This window comes from Anas acuta, chromosome 10 (genome assembly GCF_963932015.1).
Source record: "Anas acuta chromosome 10, bAnaAcu1.1, whole genome shotgun sequence".
In the NCBI taxonomy this organism is placed as follows: domain Eukaryota; kingdom Metazoa; phylum Chordata; class Aves; order Anseriformes; family Anatidae; genus Anas; species Anas acuta.
In genome coordinates this window covers 9,793,164-9,810,306 of record NC_088988.1, presented here as the reverse complement: position 1 = coordinate 9,810,306, position 17,143 = coordinate 9,793,164, and the positions used below count along the sequence as shown (strand labels likewise).

The window sequence follows — 17,143 nt, the reverse complement described above, 5'->3', positions numbered from 1 at the left end:
CAGCAGAGCTGTCTGCTCATCGTTACAGAGCAGGTGGAAACCCCACCAGTGCCGAGCACTTCCCTATTAGAGCAGGGGTTCACTTTAGGATCATGCCAAAAGAATAAAAGATAATTGACAGCTGATTACGATCAACATAGTAATTCTTGGCAACCTCTTAAGTTTCAGAAGGGTCCACCTAAGAAGCAGGCACTATAACCACTGCTGCCTACACTGGCTGAGACCAGGTCGGTCATTCAGGACTGGCGTGTGAATCTCAGTTGCAATGCTCGCTGTCACTTGCTAAACACTGCAGCACAAATGAACACAACCTTCCCTTAATTTCAGGTAGGTCCTTCTGGAACCTTTCCTTTCACTTTGTCCACTAAGAAATACATTTACAAATGTCCCCTTAAAAAAATCCACAAAACTTCTTCTGAAAACTAGCTAAAAAAGGTAGTGTATTTGGTTTTGTTTTCTTATTGATTACTAGAGCCTTTGTTTCCAGATGAATCCAGCCTCTTCTGTAATTATATCCATGGAAATAAGGGGAGCTTTTACTAAATCAACGAAGAATCTCCCCACTGGGCTGTCTTTGTCAGGTTAAGAGCAAAGTCCAGTCATTACTAAGCTGGTGCCTACACATTCCCTGCCTCTCCTACTGGTGCTTTTGAGAGATGGATTTTATTATTTTGGGAGATGAGTTATTTGTCCAGCGTATAGAAGGAATCATTGTTTAATCTCCATTAAGCAAATTCTGTGTCAATCTAGTATCACCCACAACACATCTCTAGTTGTTGTCCACAATAGCCAAGAAGAGAGATGTCTCCTCAAACCAAGCAAGAAAAACAAAGCCATCAGTACAACTGGTTGTTCCCAAGTGATTTTCATCTGATAGCTTCGATCCCTACGTTTCCTTACACCAACTGACACGTTGCAAAGGTGGGAGTGTGACATAGGAGTTAGCAACTTACACCTTACCTCCCCCCCAAAATGAAAGCTATGTTCCTCATAGTGCTAGTTTTAATCTCAATCCTTTACTCGCTGAAAAATAATTAATACCCAAGCATCTGCTAGCAGAAGGCCCTTCAGCTCAGACCTGAAATACTGGGTGTCTCCCAGCCACTGATTTCTGTAGCAACTTCTTTCCCAGTACAATATTGCCCTGAGCACTATTTGCTATTATTTCTAAATGACCTGATCCAGGAGCCCTTCAAGAAGAAAAAAACTTGAAACATTATTCCTATTTAGAATTAAGCATGTGGACTGCTCTCTGCTCAGATCTACACTCCAGCCATCACAAAACAGCCTTACCTCAGCTCTCCCCCAACACAGAAGTCAGTGCCCTGGTGCTGAGCTGCAGGATAGAAACCAAAGATGGGACTACTGGGTACGAAACAGTCTCACTTGTGACAGCTTGTAATAACCATTGGCTAAAGACACCAATTTAAGAGTTCCCCAAATGCACACACTTCCCGTGACTTCCCTGCTCTGTCCCTACCCAGGGCAATGGCCCCCAGCAGCTTCCCAGCTCACCTCCCCACCTGCAGAGCAGGGCTCGAAATTCCCTGCACGGGCACACTGTGCGGACTGACCTAGTTGGAAATGCAAAGCCTCTAAGCCAAAATACTCATTATTCATGGGGTACTTTGTCCAAAAGCTGAAAGAAACCCTGCTTCCCCCCAGACCTCGTGATGCACCGTTTCTCTGACCCCGCAATAATGCACCTCTGGGCTTCCCCATTCTGCCAGTCCTCAACCAAGCCAAACACCCAGCAATTTCAAAGGCAGCTCTGCTCGTGAGGGACTCCAAGACTTGGCCTAAGCTTAGGAGCTAAGTTTTTTTCCCCTCCTCTTTCACAAGATACGGAAATAAATTAGACCCAAGCGAGGTAGGGTGGCCAGAGCAAGGCCACCATGGCACCCAGGGTGCTCCTTCCCCACCAGTGTCAGCCCCAGCGGGCAGAGCCCCTGCGAGGTGAGAGCAGCAGCAGGGAGAGGCAGAGCCTCACGTGCCTGGCACCCCAGGAAGCTGCCTTGCAAGTCTGCACTTGGAGTATCTTCAAAGTATTTTCTTTGTGAGCAAATGCAAATTAGCCTCTGGGGATCACCTCTTTCTGGGCTGGTTCTTCACCAGCCTGAATTCCTCCCAGTTGTGGAGCACGAGTTGAGGAAACGGTTTCCCAAAAAAGTAACGTCTGTTTGCTCTTACACCCCGTGTAAGGCTGCTCCAGCCAAACCCAAGCTACCTCTTCTCTTTTCTCCTATACCTAAGAAGTCAGGGAGGTAGTGGCTGTTTTACATATGTTTTGGTTGTTTTTTGTTTCAAAACACCACCACCACAGCATGGTCTGGCACTCCTGAGTCCTTGCAGCCCCCAGCACAGCGGCTCTGTGAAGCTGCAGGGCTATGCAGGACTTGGTCAGTGAATTATCACGTCACCACCCTGCCAGAAACTGCAGCAAGGGGCAAACCTTGCTTTGTACCTGCCCTGTGCAGCAGTCACACACAACTCCAAGCCCCAACAAGCACCAAACTTGCCTTGGTTTTCTCTCCTCTCAACAGAGCAGTGACCCGAGTTGAAGACGCTGCTTGTGCTGGTGCCAGGAAGCCTTGTGCCTCCCTTGCAGGCCTAGCGCAGGAATGCTCTTCCTCTAAGCTCACGTACAAAAATAACCCTTGGAGAGTCTCCTTCCAGGCCACACAAAGCAAGAAGCTTCTCTCAAACTGGTTATGAAACAGCATACGAATCCACACCTGATTGCCTCCAAAATATCAGGAAAAACTAAGCATCAGTGAGCAGGACCACTATTTTGCTGCAAAAAATGCAACCAAAGGAAAAAAAAGGCACCAGTACCTGGAGCCCTGGCAGTTCCTTTGCAGCTCACGCAGCATCAGGTGGCTCCACGTGACCACCGGCAAACCAGAGACCAGTGGCTCCCATGTCCATACACCCATCAGCCATACCCATGGCTATTCTTCCGCTCTGTGCAACCTCTCCAGTGAAATGTGAAATCTATTTTTCCATTAAACATTTAATTTTTTACCTTTTCATAGTGTTCCAGTGTTATTTCAGACTCTGCATTTAGCACTGTTTACAAGAAATTCCTACCTAACACTAAGCTGTCCACAGTCAAACTGCAACTCGCCTTGAGGACGACTGCAAAACCTCCAAATGTTTCAGAGACTGACTGCCAAAATGCAGAGCTGGTAAAAGGTTTAAAAGAGAGGATGACTGGGCACAATAAAAACACATGAAAACACTAGGTGTGATGTCCTGCTAGCAATATGATGTTGTCCTGGCCACTAAGACAGTTACCCAGCTCCAAGTGTTTGCTCAACAATGAACAAGCACCTCTGAGAAACTGCAACAAAAGGCTACACAAAATCACCACAGCAGCTGACAGAGGACAAACAGGGACAGCAGGGCAAGAGGACACTCAGAGCCCCCATTCTTACCAGCTAGCAGGACTCACTCTCCACATCCTAGCCCCCATGTGCAGCTGAGCAGCACCATCTTACCCTGTCCATGCAGGTTTGTCCTTGTTATGCAACAGCACTATGGAAAAATTGGGTGTCTCATGTTTTTTTCATAGTTAAGTCACTAGGATCTGCACTGACCTAGTGCTTTTTCACTAGAGCAAACACATCACGATGCGAACCGCTGCTGACTTACAGGGCTGCACCATGGAGGCTCAGCCCGCTCTGGCCAGGAACAGGTAAACCAAGCCAACACACTTTCTAAGAATACCAGCTACTGACCTACACTTCAGAAAATTTCATGCTTATTTCTCAAACCAGCTCAAAATCTGGACTCCAATGCACTTGATTGTTGCACAGCTCTGTTTTCTATTGAGTGTTTAGATCTGGGAAACATGGCTTTGATTAAAAATGGGCAACCCACCAGTTACAGAGAATTTTCACATAACTGCTTGGCAAAAGAAGAGCTGCAGCAGCGTTAGCCATTCATTAAAACTTCTCCTTTGCCTCTGAGGACTTAGGTGTTTCCCCCCAACTATCCCGGAATATGGGGATGCTGAAGGTTAATAACACAGCAACTGACACAGCGCGGAGACAAACGCTGAGACCCAATATTTTACCACTTACAGCTCCTTCTGCTTCCCGGTCTAATCAGCAGTTCTCTAAGTCTCAGCTGATGTTGGGCTCCAATACTTTTCACTGCCTTATTCATTATTTTTTAAACTGAACAAATAACATTCTCTTTGAATGTATTTAACCCTGGAGAGGTGGGGAGAGTGACAGGGTGTCAGTCCACGGGGACTGTGGATCCATCGCTGCTGCGTTTCATGTCCGTGACAGAACGGGCAGGGCAGCAGCACACAGCTGGCTTAGCACACTTCAAGTCGAGGAAACCATGGCTGAGTGACAAAGTCTATTCACTATCCCCCTGCTCAGAACCGTTCCCCCGTGATTATTTTCCAATCATTCAACATCTGGCCCAAACAAATGAATTTGAGCCAGAATTTCACAGCAGGAGCAAAGACACCAGAAAACAAAGATCCTGCTCTGACGGCACCGAAGGTAACGGCACATGCACGATGCCAGGGAAACAGGATCAGGCCACAGCAGCAGAGACCTGTCCACTGCCTCAATTCTATCAGGTCAGCACTTGATGAGTTAAAAAATAAGAAATAAAAAAAACACACTTCTCCTCATCAATACCACTTTTTAATAAAGGTTTCCCACCAATCACACGCTGTACACATACTAAGTTTTGCAAAGGCCAGGCACAGATTCTGCACTCAAAAATTAACCTCAGATTAGCAGAGTTTAGTTTGGGACACACACAAACAGCCGCCTGGCCCTGTGTTTCAGGTCCAACACCACACCATGCTGACCCCTCCAGGGACCTGCATTCAGAACCAACCTTACCTGAAGCTCTGCCGACTGGGACCATCGGTACAGAGGTAACATCTGAGGGGTCAGTGTAGCAGAATCTGCTAGGCCTGGAGCTTCACTCGTGGGAACCCAGCTCTGTGCAAAGCATGTGCTTTGGGACAAGGCTGCCGCACGGGAGAAAGGTTTATGCAATGACCGCCAGCACGCAATTGCATTTCCCATGCCTGGGAGAGGCCACAGGGTCTCCGTGGACCACAAGAAATATGATCCAAGTGAGCCGGAGCAATGCAAAAGCATCTAAATCTGCACAACTGTCAAACTGAATTTAGGAATGGCTTCTCTTTTCTCTTTATTTTAACTCTGATTTTTTTTAATTTTTTCAAGTGGCCACATTAAAAGGGAGAAAACATCTTGTTTTCACTTTCCAGAAGTTCTGCGGTGTTGTAAGTGAAACTGTTCACCAATTAAACAAATGTTTGGATGGCCAGGAAACCATCTGAGAATCCCCAGCAGTTCTTCCACAATAGCTGTCTACTTTTCACAAAAACTATAAATACATTCTGAACCGAAACACATCTTGTTTGACCAAATTCTTAGAAAAGCAATCGTGTAAACCCAGGCCTGACCTCCAGTAACCTGTTAAATGCCTTGCCATTGCTCACTGCATCCCTTCCCTAGCTATTTCGTGACAATACGTGGCATTGGTATTCTTTACATTTGAAGATAACCTTCCCTGCCCTTCTCCCAGTAACTGCAAATACCTGTACTAACCCTCACAACAGATGCACCTGCGTGTTGCTGTCTGCAGTTAAAGGCATTAGAATTAATCATCTCTCCCCCAGATACAGCCATGGGTATTTGTGGTGTTATTCCAACCAGGTCATATCCTTCTTCATAGTCATTAGACTTATCCCTGGAGTTTGCTTATCTTTAGTACTAATTTCTCAGGTCAGTGCTGGAAGCCACATTCACTCCAAATTTACTTTTCTTATGGAGTTAGAGCTCTGGGTGACCTACCCTGGCCAAGAGGCACCCTGTCACTTGCAGAAACTCAGTTCTCCCTTTGGTAACTCAACTCCCAAAAATTCCTCGCAAGGGCATCCACCAGCAGAGCCTGCACCAGCCCAACCCCAAAGGCAGCAGTGCTCACAACAGGGTGCAGAGCCCTGCTCAGCAGGGACACAGCTCTCCGGGTTTGGGACTGGGGAATTACCTCTGCTTTTGCTGTGTGTGAAGCAACAACTTTCTCCTTAGAGGAGCCCTGTCACTGCTGGGTATATCATGTAGACAGGAACTCCCTAAGCCATGCACCCCAATAACCAAGCAGAACGGTCACACAGTGCCTCGCCACCCACCTTGCCCAGGACTTGGAGCTGATGTGGTTGTTGTAGAAGAGGCTCAGGCTCCTGTGCAACCAGACCCCTTCTTCCAAGCCACGCAGTAGCTGCCAGTTTGCCCCCTTCTCAGGGTAGAGAGGGTCAGGGCTCAGAGCCACCCCAAGCAAGACAGCAGCTAACCCGCACTTGTCAGACACGTGCACCACTGCAGCCCGACCTAAAGCTTTAAACACAACCATCTACAAGCTTTTGTGCAAAATCAGCTGAGGGGAACTCTTCCAGGATCTCAAATTTGGAAATAGGTGTCACTAGCAATAAATCCTTGCCCCATTTGAGCCTCGCAATGAAAGCCCCTACATGTTTTATATGCACAGTAGTTCTCAGCTGAGCATTAAATGAGTGTTTGGGCTCTGCTGTGCTGTTGTGCTTTTCTTTCCCTTTAATGAGTCATAGGCCTTTTCTTAAAAGTTTGCTGGAATACATAAACGTGACATTGGAGATTTAGTAAAACCGCTCCAAGAAGCGAGGAATGAAGTTTCAGATGATGTGAAACTCTCCAGCTGGAAGAGATACACAACGCTTGGCCGTTTATGCTGAGCTCCCCTGTCTCACTGCGCAGCAACAAGGCCACACTGATAGGAAGTTAAACAAACACAGTGAGGTTAATGGGAAGAGATAACACACACCACACCAGAAATACCCACTCTGATGTAGCAAGTGGGACAAAATCCACACCCAGAGACGAGATCCACACAGGCAAAGTGAAAAATCACATAAAAACCCAACCCAAACCAGATGTTTATTGAATGATTATTAGCACGGCTGCTAATTTTAAGAACTAAAGGCTGGTCCTGCCCCCAGATAAGCCAACTGGAATCCTGCTGCCAGCCTTGGGGAGCCATCACATCCCTGGAACAATCTCTGAGGACGAATCCCAGCCCCAGGTACCACTGTCCTGTCAGGACTCAAACCTTGCAGGCTGTTGAACACAGCCCTCCAATATGAGCGTTTTAAAGCTCATACTACAGCTTGCTGACACCACGCGCATTCCTGTATTTCTTTCCTTTCTGCTGCTGCAGTTGTGCTTTACGTCACACATTCCCACCCCTGCCAGAGAAGAGGCACTTTGTGCGGGATGGGCATAAATCAAGCACCACATTGTGCTCCCAGCGACGCCCAGTTTCTCCAGCCACAAATTAAGAAGCGATTTTGGACACAGCTAATGCTGACAGCAGAAGTGCTCCACCTTGGCACGCCACAAGACAAGACGTGTACTCTGAGGCACTGCAGGAGTGGCTGCACCCCTTCTCCAACCAGCAGCACGGGGGATGCATGGAACAGGGTCCCACGGGATGCCAGCACCTTCACCCCGATACAAACAACTGCCCCAGCACCCAGCTGGCAGCCAGCCCTCCCCTCACAGCACCAAAGGACACAGTGGACTGCACCCTCGGCAAGTGCCTGAACTCAGTCCAAAACAAAAGAGATGTCCCCAGCACTGCAGGGCTCTGCACCCTGCCAAGGAAAACCCCAGACCACAACTCTGCCAGGACACCACAGTGCACTGCCCCGTGGTAGCTGTGATAAGCAGGAGGCCAAGCCCCCTTCCATTTTTGCAAATATTTCTTGGTTTTAGTAAAACTCAACTTTCTGTATTAGTGCTGCTGATTTATTTTCTTTCCATTGCTGAACCACCCTTTTAACCATCTGAAAAATGACTTTGCCAGGCTTTTTGGTTTTAATCACTTGAGTATTTGGAAAATTCACTTGCTTTTAAGGCCTTCTAAACATCCAACATGGCTGCAACAGAGGCATCTACGTCCTAGTTCATTAACTACAGATATTAACGATGCCTGAAGGATGCCCAAGATAACAGACTGGTACCTCTGCTGCTGCCACCACAAAGCAGGAGCACGCAAGCACAACAGACATCCTCAACGTCCACTTCAGAGTTACCTCTTCAGTGGAAGATTTGTCTCTGGGTGTATCACTTTTACATTTAAAAGCATCAACTTCACCTTACTGCAGCCACTGTGACAGCAACCTGTTACTCCAAATTAGGGTCATTTTCCTACTCTCCAAAATACAATTTAATGGATTCTGTGGCCACTCCTGATTCACCCACCATGGTGTACAAATCTCCAGTGCATGATCTGACACCAAACGGGGACACCCACACATACAATCCTTTGTAGAGGGTCAGGTACAGAGGCTAAGTAAACAACTGCCAATACCAGCCAGGATTATTTTGACTTGGGATCCTGCTTAGGATGTTTCCTTAACCCCTCTAAGAAGGCACACCTGACCATTTTTAGGGGCAGAACACAACACGGGATGACAAGGGTGTTAAAAGCCTGTTGTTACTTCTGGGAATTTGAGTACCTCTTACTTGAGGAATGCAATAGGAACATTGGAGCTTGTGACAGAGCCCTATACCCAGGCAGATCTAACAACTTGCTCGCTGCTTTGCACAGCAGCCCCAAAGCTCCACAGTCACCAGCAGGGCTGCAGGCACCAAACCAAAGCAAACTGTAACATGGGCTCCGCTCAGCTCTTACCTTCCTATATCCTCTATCTCCTTTCTGCAAGGCTATTGACTTTGCAACATGGGAGAAGTTTCTTTTTGCACACATTTCAAACCTAAACAATCTCCTTTCATTCAGATCCAGAAGACCAAGTGGATTCCCCTGTGGTTCAAAACCAACCAGCTGTGATATCCAGAGAGGTACGGAACACATTTCCTAAAGCATATGGTGACAGGGAAGGGTGACCACTAAACCAGGGCCTACCACACCATGGCAGCATATGCACCTGCACCAATGCTGCATGGCACATCCAAACCTCTCAAATGCAGAACTTATCTGTGGCAGCCCTGACAGAAGACGTGGCAGTTCTTGCACGTCACCATCATCCCCTGCACCCAGTGCATCGCTAACACCGACTAAACCAAAGATGAAAAGCACAAACAACAAAAACAAGCAAAAAACAGTTAAACAACACCCCAATTCAGAGTCAAGTTTTCTCCTACTGAAGGTAAGGAAGCACCGTCCCAGCTAATTATGCATGCTTATGTGCAAGTTATAGACACTCAACCTGCCACGTATGGTTATTGGTACCCATGTTACAGACATTTAGTACATAAAACTGTACTGCCTGATGCCTTGGTGCAGGACCAGTGACAGGAAGGGAACTCCTGGCAGCTTTGAGTCTCCAGGAGAAAGGACAAAGCTCACTGTGACAGGCTCAGTTGTTTCTCACTGAAGGCTAACAAGCAGGGGATGAACTCGCTGTATTCTGCCTATCAGATGTGAAACTCAAGGGGTGAGGTGGCAGCGAGGGGGTGGGAAGCACCTGCTGTGTAGCAGAGGCTGGGGAAGGCACCTTCACAACGGGCACTGCGCAGAGGTGCCAACACCACTCATCTCCCCAGACTGCACAGACAGAAGACAACTCGCTCACCCCACACCTACGTAGTTTCACTGCACTTTTTCATCTTTAGTCCAAGATGGTGAGACAATTACTAAATCAATTCTTGCATGGGATCCCACCACCCTTGACTAGGATAGGCAGACAGCCCTCATTAGGCGATGACTGCAGCACAGCAGGGGCTGCCAGGAACACACAACTGCTGCCCCGTGCCCCTCTGCAGGCTCTCCTTCCATTTCTGACAACGCCAGCAGAGCCACAGGACAGAGATCTTGTCTGAAACCAACATCCCAGCCAGCGTGACATTTCCCTGCCCAGCAGATGACAAGTCACAGGTTTACAGTCAGTCCCAAAAGGATAGCTCTGACTTGGACGGGTACGCCAAAACTTTCTTTTTCAGCACCTAGACATCAGCCCGAAGGTTTCTGCAAAGTAAATAGAATTTAAGCCAGCGCCTGAGCTGCTGACGTTCCAACACCCACGAACGTCCTGTTGACACCTCAGAATGCACATTCAATTTTAAACATCCCCAAAACACAGCTTTGGCAGTTTACCTCATTGCATACAAAGCCCATCTGAGAACAGTTATGGAACTGAGTGAAATTACTTTTTTATTGCTTCTGTTCTCAGCGTCTGCCAGTAAACTGAGCACACTTACTGAACTGTCAGTACCTCGAGAGGGGACGGACAGGGGTCTCGAGGGGTTTAGGATACAGCAGTTTGGGAAGGGGTAGCTGTACCTGCTTCCCCTGCAACACGAGCACAAAAGCTCACAGTTCTACCCACCTGTGGGACGCTGCCAAAGGAACAGCCTCATCCTTCCTGTGCCCTTTGTCTGCACCCTTGGGTCAGCCCCGGCCATCTCATTTACCCCATCACAGGGGTGAAACCGGAGCAGCTCACAGATCCAGCCCAAAGCAACCCTTCCTATCTCCTTCCTTTTTTGCAGGCTTGCTTTTCTCTGAGCTCAGTGAGCACATGTGGCTGCAACATGCTGGTGGGAGCACTTGGAAGTGGCAGGGTGCTACTTCTCAGCTGTGCAACTGGGAGCAGGGCAGGCGCAAGGCACTTCTTGAAGCATTGCTGCTTTTGGTCGGACTAAACCAATTGTGTAATGAAATCTTCCTTCTCTCTACAAATGCACTGAAGCCTGCTGGAAAGAAGAGCAGGATGGAGAAGGTGAGGCAGCAAAGCTCCCTGCACAGCACTGCTCAGAGCCAGCTGCTAGCCCCCAGATCTGCTGGGACACGCCATCCAGTTCCTCTCCAATGCTCAGATGCTGTACGTGCCCTGATCACGGGAGGACACTTCAGCAGGTCCCCAAGGGCAAAGCCAGCCCAGCAGGGGTGCTCTGTCTGGGCAGTGTTACTGAAGGACACTGGTTCTTGTCCCTTCTCTCTGGGTCCTTCTACTAACGCTCCTGTGTTCTGACTTGGGGCAGACACCTGATCTCCAGTCACCTTGCCCATCTCATTCCAGAGGAGGAAAGGGCAAGAGCAACGGCAGCAACAGCAGCTTCATCGTGTATTTATTTGCCCCAGAATACAGGCTGCTTCTGAAACGGAGCAGTGCGGTTTGGGAGAGCCGCCAGGACTGCCAACACAAGCATGGTGAGGGGAACACCCAGACCGACCCACAAACAGAACGAATGCAGGGTACAGTTATTCTTCCTCCAAAGAGGACTGGTTAGTCACTTGACCTCAGATTTAAAATAACTCACTGTTCAAATTTTGGAAGTTGTATTTGGACACAAGACAGAACACAGTGGTCTGCAGACAGCACCGTGTGGAGTAGCCCTCACTTTGAATGGACAAAGTAAGAATCACTGTATTCTTTCCCGGGGGCAAGGGGGTGCAGAGAACACAGTAAAATTACATCAGTGTCACCACATAAGCATTTATTCACCAGGCAATTGAGCTCATCTAATTAAGGAGCATTAAACCATCTGCTCTGTTGACTATTGGCTTAACATTTCTGTTCTCCATGGGCACCACAGGGCACTGCAATTGCCTTCAAAGCATGTCAGACACAAGTATGTGTGATACTAGAAATTAATGCATTTCTGTTTTTTTTTTTTTTTAAATCAAGAACTTCTCAAAAAAGTCAACCTAAACAACCTGCTCCTGTACCTGTCAATAAGCAGACTTCTCCTCATGCTGCTCTTTCTCCTTGTCTCTGTCCCATCAGCCTGCAGTTGTACCAGACCAAACCCCCACAAGCTCACTCAGCCAAAGCTCAGCATTCACTTCTATGGGTGATCTGCACCAGAAATGCAGGATCGAGCCCACCAGAATTCACTAAAACTCTGACAACTTAGACAAGTCAGCCCTCTCTTACAGCACCCCAGTTTTCTGGATTTCATCTACTTCTAGGGTGCAAACTGTGGCAACTTTATGCTGCTACAACAAATACCTACAGGGCAGCTGGTATGCGTGTTCCCAGACAGAAAGGCACAAGCTTGCTGCCGACCCGACACAGGACACATCTGCCGAGGCTTAGGGCATGCTGCAACATGTTGTGGGAGAATATACATGCAAGTAGTGACACTCACAACAGGTAAGTCCTTATAAATAAGTAAAACCCACCCACACCACAGATTCCTGAAGCTGCTCCTGGAGCCCCTGATCACACCCAGCTTCCCTAGCCACTGGAAAAACCTTGCAGAGGGTCAGGACAACCATAAGATATGTTTCTTACTCAAAATGCCTTTTAGTTCTGTCTCTCACTGCACACCACTGATATTTTGAAGGTAACATTTCTTGGTGTTAGCACATTAATTAATTCTCCTCTACCCCCATGCAGCTTCTGCACATACGTGACCCGTTATTGACCTCACTATTATTGACCCCAGCTGGTGATGGGCCTGCCAGCACCTGAAGCCCCTCATCAGGTGCAGCAGACAACCACCAGCTTTCTTCTTCAGCCCCGCACAGGATGCATGGAGGCACAACGAGGCTGCTGCAGTAAGCTGGCACTGTATTCAGCCTCCTTTGTCCAGGCACAAGAGCTTGTAAATACAATACCACCGCAGTTCACAGAAAGGCTTTCCTAGTAGGAGAGGGCACCGCTCGCTCAGCTACCTCAAGCGATCTGTCCAGGTCTGTCTCACTACAAGCACACAAAGCCCTGCAACTCCTCCCTCCCGCACAGAGCACACTCATGCTACACCAAAAGCAGCCTGAAACTTTAGTGTTTAAATTATGGACTGAGGTAACACGTGTCCATCTCGCACGTTTGTGTCACCCAGGGATCGCACTATCAGCACCCAGTCGGCACACAAAGGCTTAAGTACCCGGCCCCTCAGAGGCAGGGGACTCAGCAGCTCCCACACCCCGGGCCACTGCTGGGTGCTGACTGACCCCGAGCCCCTCTCATGACCCCAAGCCCCCCCATCTCCCCAGGCCTTGTTCTCCCTCCTCTGACAGGAGCTCCCCCCCCACAGAGCCCTCAGCCCCAGTTCTCCCAGTGCAAAATAAAAGACACAGGAACTATGACATGACTACAAAGCACGTTCACATGTCTCAAGAAGTTGCTTTTGTTCTATAAAGAAGCACTGAAGACACTTAGATTACTACCACAAAGCTGACACAACCTCACCAAGGACAGAGGTCTCCTCTCCCCCCACATGCCATGGATGACACCAGCCCCTACCAGACTCGTGCGCAGCACAGACCTGCAAGGCCTCACGGGGTGGAAACAATGCTGGGGATCCCACAAGCACTCCAGACTAGGATAAGGTAAGTGAATGTGGTGCTAAAACTGCTTCACCAGCCAGGCTCATCCTCTTTAACAATTTAAACACTGCAGATGGCCTGAAAGTATGATCACAAATATCACAGCCTCAGGGAGGCTGAACTTTATCCGTGAAAGCAAATGAGCATATCAGCACAAACCCCAACAGCTGCTATAACATTTCAGACAAGTCTCCTATCTGCGCTTGGAAGGGGAAGAGTCACAAAGCCTAGCAAACTGTGCAAGAAATAGAAGATAAAATGCCAGGGATGAGGCAAGGTGCAAATGCTTCTGACACCAGTTAGAAAGACAGTATCTGTGGTAAAACAGCTTTGTCTTGCAATGACCAGAGACTTCAGTGGGTAACTGGCCCAGAGCAGTTCTGGGTATCACACACCTTCCCCAGAGCTAAATCCACCCAGCTCCAGGCAGGCCCCAGACACCATCACCATCTAGCCACTCGCCCCCTCCAGGCCCCGCACCCCCTACCTCCCCGAGCGGTCACTCACCGAAGTACTCCTTCTTCATGTGCATCTCCAGCTCCTTCTCCAGCTCCAGCGTCAGCGCCTCCAGCCTCCTCTCCGCCTGGCTGGGGCCGCTGTCCCGGCTCGGCGTCACCTGGTAGGGGAGCTTGAACTTGGGGGCCGAGGCCGAGCCTTTGCCGGGGCTGTAGGCGTAGGGGGCCGCGGCGTCGGGGCCGGCCCCGCCGGCCGGGTGCTGCGGGTCGTGGCGCGGCGGGGACTGGGCGTGGATCTTGTGGTAGCCGTCGGGCAGCTCGGGCACCGCGCAGTCCTCCTGCAGGCCGGGCCCCAGCAGCGAGGAGCGGGGCGAGGGCAGCTGCAGCTCGGGATAGGCGCTCATGGAGCCGCGGGAGCTCCGCGAGCTCTGGCTGGAGATGCTGGAGCGGGGGCTGACCACGGCAGCGCCCTGCACGCCGCGGCCCTCGGGGGGCCCGCAGAGGCTGGAGCGGGGGCTGGCCACGGCCATGCCGGCGGCGGCCGCCCCGTCCAGCTCGGCGCCGCCCGGCGGGCCGTACCTGGAGTCCGAGTAGCTGGAGCGGGGGCTGGTGGGGCACGAGTACTGGCTGGCGGTGCTGGAGCGGGGGCTGGCGTGGCGCTGGTCGTAGCCCATGCTGATGCCGCTGGTGCGGTTGCTGCTGGGCTTGCTGCCGCCGCCGCCGTCGTAGCTGGTGAGGCTGGCGCGGGGGCTGGAGTGCTTGCTGGTGTCGCTGGCCGTGCTGGCGTAGCTGGAGCGGGGGCTGAGCGCCGCGCCGTCGTACTGCACCAGGCTGCCGCGGGGGCTGCCGTACTTGTCCTGCCCGGGCACCACCAGGCTGGAGCGGGGGCTGGAGAACTTCTCGTAGGGCAGCGGGCACCCCGCGCCGCCCAGGCTGGAGCGGGGGCTGGAGAACTTGCCGTGCTCGGCGCCGGGGCCCGGCGAGGCGGCGGCGGGAGCCAGGCTGGCCCGGGGGCTGGCGGCTCCGTACTTGCCGTCGGGGCCCCCGGCCGCCCTCCCGCCGCCCTTGGCCACGTAGCCGCCGTCGTAGGCGCCGGCGTAGCGGTAGCCCTCGGCCGAGTAGCGCTTGCCCTTGTCGGGGAAGCCGCTGTAGCAGGGCAGCGCCACCTCGGAGCGGGTGCACAGCCCCTCCTCGCAGCACGGCGGCCCGGCGGCCGGTGGCGGCGGCTCGGCGCGGCCGTTGGCGGCGCGGAGCGGGGCGGCGGGCGGGTAGGCTTTGCCGCAGGGGGCGGCGGGGAAGGGGAAGGCTTCGGCGGGCGGCGGCGGCGCGGCGGTGCCGTTCATCTTGCGGCCCCGCTGCTCCGCCGGCATGTGGGCGGCCAGCACCCGCTTGGTCTCCTCCAGGTCCGGGGGGAGCGGCGGGTCCCGGCGGCCGCCCCGGCCGTACGGTGCCTCCGGGCAGGGCTCGTAGAGGGACAGGTCCTCCAGGAGCTTGGTGGCCTTCAGTGCCATGTCCTCCTCGTACTTCTCCATGCTCGGCCGGACCCCGGCGAAACTCTCTGCGAAGGCGCAGTCCGGAGCAGAAAAGATTAAAAAATAAATAAAACAGCTAAAAAAAATAAAAATAAAAACCCGCCCCCAAAAGCAAGCTCCTCGGCGGGGCACAGCCGGCGGGACGCGGCTCCTTCCCCGGCGGGCGGCCCGGGCTGCGAGCAGGCTGCGCGGCGATCACCTCAGCGGCATCCCGGCTCCGTGCGGCTCGGTGCGGCCGGGCTGCCCGGCGGCGGGCGGCGAGCGGAGGCGAGGAGCCCCTGTGTCACTTTCCAGCCTTAAATAAGTTGCTGGGTCCAGTCAATGGCGCGCTGCGCGGAGGAATTTGCGCTCGGCGGCTCCCTGCCCCCGCCGCCCCCGGCCGGCCGCCCCGCGGCGGGGCCGCGGCTCCGGCCCGCACCCCCGGGCGGGGGCGAAGGCGGCGGCCGGTCCGTGAGGGGCTTCGCGGGGCGGCCGGCGGGGCGCGGGGCGCGGCGAGGCAGGGACTCCTTTGTGTGGGGCAGGAATGCGAGGAAGGAGACTGGGCGCTGCGTCCCGCTGGAATGTAGTTAATGCCGGAGCCAAACAATGATTTGCACCGAGTCAGGCGGGGAGAGGGCGGCCGCGGCGGCGGGGCCGGCGGCTTCCCCTCAGCGCGGCCCGCTCCCGAGCGCCGCTGCCCGGGGCTGTCACCGCCACCGGGCTCGGCCGGGGGCTGAGGGGAGTCCCCGGCGCTGGAGGGGGGGGGTCGCGGTGCCGGGCGGGGGCGGCCGCGGCCCCGTTTCCCGCTCTCGGCCCTGACTGGAACTTTCGGCCGGGGCGCGCCCCCCGCGGGCAGGGGCTGAGGCGCGGCGGCTGCGAGCGGCTCCCACCTGTGCCGGAGCCCCGGCACCTGAGGGCTACTTGCACTCCCTGTGGCTTCGTTTCAAAATAAATAAATAAATAAATAAAAGCAATACCGAGACGCGATGAACGCGCCGTGGCCCAAAGCAATCTGTGAATTGACATGAGCTTGAAAAAAGCGTGCTGCTGTTTGTGCAACTTCGCGAAGGCTTTATCTGTTGATCCTGTAACAAACGCTGCGCTGCTTGGCATTTACGTTTGTATACACACAGCAGCCTGTCAGAAAACACCACCAAACGGGCTGCTGAGCTGAGACCTCCGATGTGAAACGGTAGCCTACAGTTATTTTTTTTATAAGTACAACTCCCTGACAAGCATCAGTGCTGATCTCAGAAACACTGGTGCAGCCCAAGCAATAGGCACCTGAGTGGTGTCGATGCAACGAGAGAAATATGTTGCAAGTTTGTGCTGCAGGTGCTCTGCTCCTGCCAAGAACATTTTATCCTGTTATCATACCTAATTAAACATTAAAAGCAACTGCGTACTCGAAAATGTCCCCAGCTGTGGAGGGCAACTGATTGGCAATCTATTTGTTTGCATGTGCAGGATGGCAGGCAAAAAATAAATAAATAAATAAATAAATAAAAATCTAGCAAACCATCTAAATGTGCAAAACCAGCCCTGAAAAGCAAACCTGCTAGACATGGAAGAGGCTGTTCACTCTTGATGTGAACATATGTGTACAGATGCAACCCATCTTGGGAGTCAACAACTTTTCTGCTACGTTTTCCCATCTCCAGCAGTCTCATTACGCTTTCTGCTGGTGTCACCACGTGCTTCCAGAGGTTACTTCCCAGAAGGTATGTCTTACCTCTGTTTTGCAGGTGCGTGACAGCTGAAAGCACCTCTCGCTGTAGCACATCCCGGCATGTACTGCTGCAGTTCCAAACAACACAGCGTGGGCCCTGGGCAATGGCAACA

General features: G+C 52.0%; 1 protein-coding gene across 2 annotated transcripts in view; it reads right to left on the bottom strand.

Moving 5' to 3' along the window:
* The window catches only part of WTIP (WT1 interacting protein), a 78,373-nt gene extending 62,508 nt beyond the window's left edge, over positions 1-15,865 (bottom strand). For both annotated transcript variants that reach the window (XM_068693098.1, XM_068693099.1), the window contains exon 1: positions 13,843-15,865. In XM_068693098.1, coding sequence (XP_068549199.1) covers positions 13,843-15,322 — 1,480 coding nt within the window. In that variant the 5' untranslated portion in view covers positions 15,323-15,865. The remainder of the gene's footprint in view (positions 1-13,842) is intronic.
* Positions 15,866-17,143: the final 1,278 nt, after the last annotated feature.